Below are 8720 nucleotides of genomic sequence, written 5' to 3'. Positions count from 1 at the left end.
GCTGCCTCATCCGCCCTGGATTCCCTGTATTTTCAGTTCCTATCTGTACCAGTGCCATCTGTTTTCTTAATACTCAACCTATAAATATATGTACATAGATCTATTTCGCCCTAGTCATATAACTGTAACTAGTAAACACCGTGCCACCAGGGCTCCTTCTTCTACACTTACCCCCACAATTTTAACATTCACCTTGGCTCAAAGTTGTGCAATTTCGCCAGGCTTAAGACTCATTTGTTAGCTCAGAATAAAAACAAATATACAAAAGGAGAGTTCTGCTTTTTCACAATTCAGAGTTGAAGTCTTAAGAAAGCTTAATTCAATCTGATGTTACAAAAATATTGCCTATAACTTGGCCAACTATATTTGCTATAAGTAAAATGTATCTTGTGGGAAAGATACACTGCAAAAGCAAATAATTTAGACCAACACATCTATTTTATTCTGATAAGCTCAACAGAGAAATTTCTAGCACATTAGAAAGTTTCCCCACCAAATGCTAGAGTAATAATTTTGTTCCAAATTTAATTCTGATTTTTACCTGGAATAATAATTTACCTAATGCTATGATTTTGCACTTGCATTTCTATCAAAACGAACTGTGACATACATAATTTTTAAAAAGGTTTATTGCCAACTAGGTTTGCTTTTGGTCTTTTTAACTCTTACAGTGTACTGAATAATTATGGTTTTAAACTGGTAATTGCCCCAAGCAAAATTCACACTAGAATATCAGATTCTGTCTCCTTAACACTTCACAGAGGATATGGGAAATAAACACTGCAAAGCAAAATCATTTATAAAGAAATTGCAGACCACCAGGATTTTGGATTTGGGTAATCCACTTAGATTAGCACGGCTGTATCTTAAAAGGACAATTTTAAGATCACAATATAGGTCACATCCATAAGAAATAAAGTAATGAAATCAATGTCAATTACACAAATCTTCCACATTCATACGACTCTTGTGACAACCAGTAAAAGAGATTTGCTCTAGTAATGCGTTCAGCCCATAATAAGCAAGAAGGAAAACAATGCCCTAAAATCCAGAGATTTCATTTGAATTCTGTTTTGCAAAAAAGAAGCAAAAAGTCAAAACAGTTGCCAAAAATTAAAGCACAGCATCTAAACTGAAGAAAAACTCGGACTTACCATTTCAAGTGACTAACTAAAAATTTTATTTGCAAAAGAGAGGAAAGTGTGTGTGTGTGTGTGTGTGTGTGTGTGTGTGTGTGTGTGTGTTGGTTTGACAAAATAAAAAATCAGGTAAAGGTCATAGGCTTTAAAACACAGTTTCACTTCAAAACAAATTTTGAAAGTACCCAATAGAATCTAACCACCTCAAAAAAAATGCTGCAACATTTAAATATACTATTTAAGTATTAATCAAAGAGTGTTACAGCAAATACTGTCCATCAGTAAAATACGTCTAAAATCCCTGTTGTCTCTTTAAGTACCACCACATACATATATATGTCTGGCAAGGCGAAGTATCCCATTGCTTCTCTGCCCCTGAAAGCTGGAAACACAGAGTGCTTGAGGTCCCAGAGACTACTGCCAAAGCTATCAGGCAAAACTTGTTTCTCACAGGGAATCTAGGGGAGATGAACCCCTCGGGATCAGTGGTAAGAGTGGGGATATCGGGAGGGTGCAGGGAAGGTGGGGTAAAAATGGGGAACCGATCACAAGGATCTCCATATAACTCCCTCCACCCTGGGGGACAGGCAGAAGAAAAGTTGGTGAAAGGAGACATCGGACAGTGTAAGACGTGACAAAATAATAATTTATAAAGTATCAAGGGTTAGTGAGGGAGGTAGGGAGGGGAAGGAGGGGAAATAACGAGGGCCTGATACCAAGGGATCAAGTAGAAATAAAATGTTTTGAGAATGATGAAGGCAACAAATGTACAAATGTGCGTGACACAATGGATGTTATGTATGGATTGTGATGAGTTGTATGAGCCCCCAATAAAATGATTTTTAAAAAACAAACAATTTGTTTCTTTTTTAATAGCAAAGAGAAGAATGCTCCTTTCTCCACGTTTCTCCCTCCAGGTGAGTTGAACATGGAAAGTCTTACATGCCATTAGAAATTCTGTAACTTTCTTTGAGATACTTAATGTGTCTGTCTTTCCTGGATAAGAAGGGGGAAATGCCTCTGACCAAAGGCTTTGAGAAAACTACTTCGAGAGAATTACCTACTTACCCATCAGATTTGAGTTCATGAAAGGTGTTGGGGACAAGCCTTCGTGGGCTCCTAATCGACTGTCATTCAAGTGATCACTGTAATGAGGGCTATCTGTAAAACCCTAGAGGGAAAGGGAGGGGGAAAAAAGACCAGATTATTAAAGGGATTATTGGGCAGTCCTACTAATTGAACTTAATGACAATGGCCTAATTAATCCAGACTTACAAGTGGCTCTTTCTAACCAATTCCATGTTCATTATTCAAAAAACTCAAAGGCAAAAGTGACCCTTTTATTCCTTTTCAAGTTTGAACGCCAAGATAATTGACTGATCTTATTGAAAATAAAAATTAATCATAGACACCATTACTTTCAAAGTCTCAGTGCCTCTGATGTAAAAGAAAACTTTAAAAATTCTATACACTATTACTGAAATTAACTCAAGATAGCCTCACATTCCTTGAAACAGTTCTACACTTCATAAAATAGGATGAAATAAGAAACTTTTTTTTTGCGCTGTAGTAAATCAGGAAAATGCGTACTGCCATCCTCCTATTCTTCTTCTGCCCTTATGCAGTCACTGTAATTAAAGCAGTACACGTAAAATCACTCACAGTCAACATTCTAGTGACACTAAATAAACAACTATTTAACAAAATATTTTGTCTTTATTTGTTTTAATGCCAACATAACAAGCTACACCACTAAAGAAATTGAGTTATGAAAAAAGGAAAGCATTTAAAAAAAATAGTTGACTTACATCTTAAAGGTCTGAAAAACAAAGCTTCACACACTACAGAAACAGTACAGCTCATAATAGCTGTTATTAAATTTCTCTCTTCTGTGTATAAACCGTGTTAAGTTCTTATTAAAGTAAAATTATATTTAAAACACCAACATTTACAAATTAATTGTGTTACCCAGGTAACAAAAGGTTCGGGGGTTAAAAACGGTTTTGGTTCTCAGACTTCTGTATCTGCGACATGCAGTGCTCAAAGACTCAAACTCACTGCCACTGCGCGGATCCTGACTGCTGGACACCCTACAGGGTGTGGCAGAACTGCCCTCGGGACTGTCACTCTCTCTGGGAGTAGAACCATCTCTAAACTCACTGTTTCTACATAAGGTTTTAAGCCAGTGGTTCGCAACCTTCCTAATGCTGCCACCCTTTAATACAGTTCCTCATGTTGTGGTGACCCCCAACCATTGGAAATATGTTTTCCGATGGTCTTAAGCAACACAGCCCTGTGAAAGGGTCGTTCAACCCCCAAAAGGGTAGCGACCCAAAGGTTGAGAACCGCTGCTTTAAGGCCTCGTTAATTAGAACTGCAGGTGATACCCACCACTGTCAATTTAAAACCACTTTAGTAAAGACCAGAAAGACTTACACCAAATAACCCCAACAAAGGAGGAAACCACTCAGGTTCACAGATACCACCCAGAATCCCTGGGACTACAAAATCATCAATTACTAAACATTTATCATTACCCAGGCTGCAGGCTAGCAGTCAGGCTGACATTAATGGGGCTGAAGCAGGCCTCACTATTTTTACTTGTGCGCTGTCAGTTCAACCAAAGGGCTAAGTACTGAGGGTGAAATAACTGTCAAATCACTAGAATTGCTTATGGATGCATGTCACAATTCCTCCTGCTGTTCTTTTTTAAAGCTAATCTTTTGGGAGTGCAACTCCCAAATGAATCTTTGTTTAATTTTTATCAGCTTCAGAATCACTGATACAAATGTGATAGACATTCAAAGAGAATCTGTGTGACATTTACAATTTGGTTATGACCACCAGGGTATCCTCTGGTAAGCACACCGCCTTCTAGTCTGGCATAGCCACATGTAGCAGCAGCTGGGTATAGAACAGAATTGCTCCCAGCTAAGGTCTTTCCATGGATTTACTTTGGTTGCTTAAAACAGACAGTCTTAAAGAGCTAAGTGACACAAACCTACCTCACATACATATAAATGTTCCGGTCTCTCTAACTGCCATTCTCAGGCACAGAGTCAAAATTAGCCACTCTTAGAACTGTGTTTGTCATAAAAGTGTAGTATTTCTCTAGAAAAATGCCAATGGTTTGTTCACAGGACAATAAGTTTGCTCAAATGTCATCTGAATGCTAGAAAACACTGGAAGATTAATTTTTGTATGTCTTCAAGCCTCTTAAAATAAACATTCTTGAAATATGACAATAAAAGGAACAACTTCAAAACTACAAAATATTTTAACTTCAAATCTTAACAACCCTCTAAACAGAGTAAAACCCTGCCCAGTCCTGTGCCATCCTCACAATTGTTATGTTGGAGTCCGCTGCTGCAGCAGCCTCGGGTCAGTCCATCTCCTTGAGGGCCTTCTGCTGACCCTGCACTGATATCCCACCGAACATTATGTCCTTTTCCAGGGACTGGTCTCTCTTGATGCCATGTCCAAAGCAGGTAAGATGAAGTCTTGTCATCCTCACTTCCAAAGAGCATTCTGGATATATTTCTTTGAAGAGAGATTTTTTGTTCTTTTGGCAGTCCACGGTATTTTCAATATTCTTCTCCAGCACCGTAATTCAAATGCATCGATTCTTTTCCAGTCTTCCTAGTCTTTGTCCAATTTTCAAACTGAAAATACCATGGCTTGATTGAGTTAGGCACACGAGTCCTCAAACTGACATCCTTGTTCTTCAATGCTTTAAAGAGGCCTTGTGCAGCAGGTATGTCCAACGTAATTTGTCATTTGATTTCCTGACTGCTGTTTCCATAAGCAATGATTGTGAATCTAAGTAAAATAAAGTTCTTGACAACTTAAATCTCTTCTCTGTTTATCTTAATAGTTGTCTGCTAGTCCAGTTGTGGAGATTTTTATTTACACTGAATTCCAATTCACACTGAAGGCTGCGCTCTTTATTTTCATCAGGAAGTGCTTCAAGTTTTCCTCGCTTTCCAGCAAGCATATCGCAGATTGTTACTAACCTTCTTCTAATCCTGATGCTGCATTCTTCTCCATGTAGTGCAGCTTCACGGACTACGTGCCTAACACAGAGACTGAATAAGTACCGCGAAAGGATACAACCTGGGCACACGCAATTCCTGAATTCATGTTCCCTTGTTCTACTGGAACACTGCCTCTTGGTCCATGTACAAGTCCTGCAAGAGTACAATAAAGTGTTCCGGAATTCCCATTATTTTCAGTGCTACCCATAGTTTGTTATGATCCACAAGTTTATTTCCCAGTTCACTTATAAAATCTGGGATTGTTTTTATTGTACCGTAGGACAGGAGTTCACAAATCCTTTTTTATCATGTACAATAATGCTTCCCAAAGTGGGTGAAACCACCCCCTTGGGAAGTGCTGGAATGATAAAAGGGTAGCGTACAAAAACAGAAACCTACACTATATCCTAGATTATAACTTGTAATAGAGAAGTTTATTATTTTCAGGAGGGCATTATGTGATTTTTGTTTTTTGGAAAAGGGGACAGTAGGCCAAATAAGTTTGAGAACCTACAATGTATAAAAAATATTTGAGAATAGACTTTTATTATCTATTTATTCATAAACTATGTAAATATACGGTCAATCTGCAAGTCAGCTATTGGTAAGGTAATTTCTCTCATTTAAGATAAAAATACAATAGAAAAGTGAATAGTTCCCCTCAAAGGTTAGTGCATACAATGTTCTTTAAAGGTCAATGACCAAGAAATAAGAAAGATGGAAACTGATACTGGAATATATACCAACTTGTTATCTAAAAAACTAGGATTAACACTGTTCAAAGTTAGCTATGGTATTGTATTCCCAAAGTGGCAGTGATACCCACCCAAAGAGTAATTTCTATTACGGTAAACCAAGATGGACAATTATGAAATAATTCACAAAAATTTATGTAAGATTTTGATAGGGGGCTGTAAGTGTTTAAGGTCAGTTCTAGAAAAGGCCTAAGTACTCAGTAACATGTGAAAGTGCCAGTTATCTGGGTAATACCTAGAAAAGTGCTGTGCAAACACTAATGTGCACATATCCACCTTGATAAAATGCAGGTGCAGATACAGAAAGCCCAGAGAGGCTGCACTTACAACAAACAGGTGATGTTTATGCTATTAGATTGAGGCACTTTTAGTAATACGGACCTAGAAAATTTGGAAATTAAGATTTCTTGCATACCAGAGAGACAATAAATAAAACTCAAGTAACCGAATGAAAAACACAGTGAGACTAAATTATGGAGAAATCCCACTGAGACAGTTAAAGTTTACTGTGCCAACCTGGCCGATAAACACATGTGGAGTTAATTGAAGGGCAGAGAGATAAATGGCTCGGTGAGCCTCGCCTTTCTAGTTTTCGGGTCTCTTGCTTTGTGATGGTCGGCCCACGGTGCAGCTGCCTTAGCCAGTTCCCTGCTTCAGCTTGCAAGGCTCACTTCCTGCAAGACATCCCCAAGGAGAAGCTCCATGGACCTACCCTGATGCAGCCCTGGGTGCTGGAGCAGCCGTGTGGAGACCCCTGCCAGCGCTGAGATGCTTACATGTTCACTGCTTTGGCGTTCCTCCTGCAGTTGGCGTCATTGCATATGTTTTGTGAGATGGAGGAGGACTTTGTGGATTGGTGTGGGACCTATGGGCTAATGTTGGACTTGTGGGCTTGGGCAGCACTGGGTTGGGATGTTTTCTTGATGTCCACTTACCCTTTATATAAAACTCTCTATTATACATGAGTTTCTGTGGATTTATTTCTCTAAAATACCCATACTAACACACCCACACTTAATACAAAACTCTAATTAAAACAATAAGAAACTGTTTGTAAGTATGTATGTATTCCATCGTGGATTTTTAAGTAAAAAATAGCTGAAAGTCTCAATCAAGGAAATGTGTTGGAGGCTATGAGTGTAAGCAGCATCTTTATAACTATGACACAAGGCTAAGCAATGAATATGGATGCCCATATATGTAAAGGACAATTGGAAAGAATGCCCTAGTTTAATGCAACCATGATAGACAAGAAGGGAAAGGAACAGAATAATTCAGTGAGGCTAGAAAATTAAAGAGATGGAGGAAATAAGTGGAAAATGACTTGCCAGAGGAAGCGGGAATATGAGCTAGAAATAAATAGCACACAGTAAACAGTAGCTAAAAATGAAACCCAATAGATCAACTAACTGGATTGATAAATAAATGCTATTGTAAGTTTGGACTACAAGGAACACAAATCTGTGAAATCATTAAATACACATTAAATACACTTTTAAATTGATACTTTACATTGCAAAAAAATTACTAAATCTGGGCCATCATTATCAGGGGACAACAAAATCTATTGGCATAATAGAGAGCGCAAAGATAATGCTCTACATCCAACTCTGGTGAGTAGCAACTGGGGTCTTAAAAGCGCATGAGCAGTCATCTATGCTGCAACCTTAGGTGCAATAGGTCGCTCCCCTTCCAGGGGGAAAAAAGAGATGAAAATGTAAAGACATGTGGAAACAATGAGTCAAGTGGGCTACTGGACCACAAAAACACCAGTCTCCACAGCCCAGAGACCAAAAGAACTAAATGGAGCCTAGCTATCAATACTAACTGCCCTTACCCTTCACGTACACAACCCTGTGGCAGAATATCGTATATGCTCAAGTATAAGCTGACCCGAATATTAGCGGAGTCACCTAATTTTACTACAAAAACTGCATTAAAAGTGTGCTGAAAAACTCGGTTTACACATGAGTATATATGGTAACCCGCCGTTTAAAATCAAAAGGGCAGCACTTACCTAAAGTTCAGTGGGTTAAGAATGAAGGGATACTTGAAGCAGTAAACAAAGGAAGAAAGTAGATTGTAAGCAATGATACACTGAGATGACTGCAATGGATGAGTTGAAATAAAATGTATATCAATTGTCAAATGTAAAACTGATAGCCTGCTCTGTAAACCTTCACCTAATTCACACACATATGCACAAAAAGCGGAATAGAAAACTCCTGGGGCTCCAAATTAAGATCCTGAATTGTATAAATGGTTTTTCCATGAAAAAAGCCACTAATAAAATAGATTTTTATGCATGAGATTGATCCTACAGTTTGAAAGAGAACAGTAACACCAAAATCATAAACTCTATAGAGTATGCCAGTGCCCACAAAGATATTTATAAATACACTTAAAATTATTATTCTCATCTTCTAATAAAATGGAAAGCTCTTAGCAGATTCACCAATGATAAAAAGCAGTTGCTACATAAAGAGAATACAAGAACTGCTAACATCTAAAATGAAATTAAGTATCAATTTGGTTTGTTTGCTTTTTTAATTTTTTAAAAACACATAACTCATCACAATCCATACATACATCAATTGTATAAAGCACATTTGTTACCCTCATTATTCTTTTAAAAAATTATTTTATTGAGGGCTTGTACATTTCTTATCGATACATACATCCATTGAGTCAAGCACCTATGTACACCTGTTGCCTTCATCAATCTCACATTTGCCCTCTACTTTAGCCCTCAATATCGTTTGCTCGTTTTCCCCTCCCTCCCCCCTCCCCTG

The 8720-nt window shown here is 38.0% G+C and overlaps 1 protein-coding gene across 6 annotated transcripts in view; it reads right to left on the bottom strand.

Moving 5' to 3' along the window:
- The window catches only part of TCF12 (transcription factor 12), a 346882-nt gene that overhangs the window by 196227 nt on the left and 141935 nt on the right, over positions 1–8720 (bottom strand). For all 6 annotated transcript variants that reach the window (XM_030884492.2, XM_030884493.2, XM_004709446.3 and 3 more), the window contains exon 3: positions 2208–2310. In XM_030884492.2, the coding sequence (XP_030740352.1) occupies positions 2208–2310 (103 nt within the window). The remainder of the gene's footprint in view (positions 1–2207; positions 2311–8720) is intronic.

The sequence above is a fragment of the Echinops telfairi genome, unplaced genomic scaffold, assembly GCF_000313985.2.
Source record: "Echinops telfairi isolate 266 unplaced genomic scaffold, ASM31398v2 ScPeMD7_8;HRSCAF=38, whole genome shotgun sequence".
In the NCBI taxonomy this organism is placed as follows: domain Eukaryota; kingdom Metazoa; phylum Chordata; class Mammalia; order Afrosoricida; family Tenrecidae; genus Echinops; species Echinops telfairi.
Note: the sequence above shows the minus strand (reverse complement) of the source record. Positions and strands in the feature narration are given on the sequence as shown.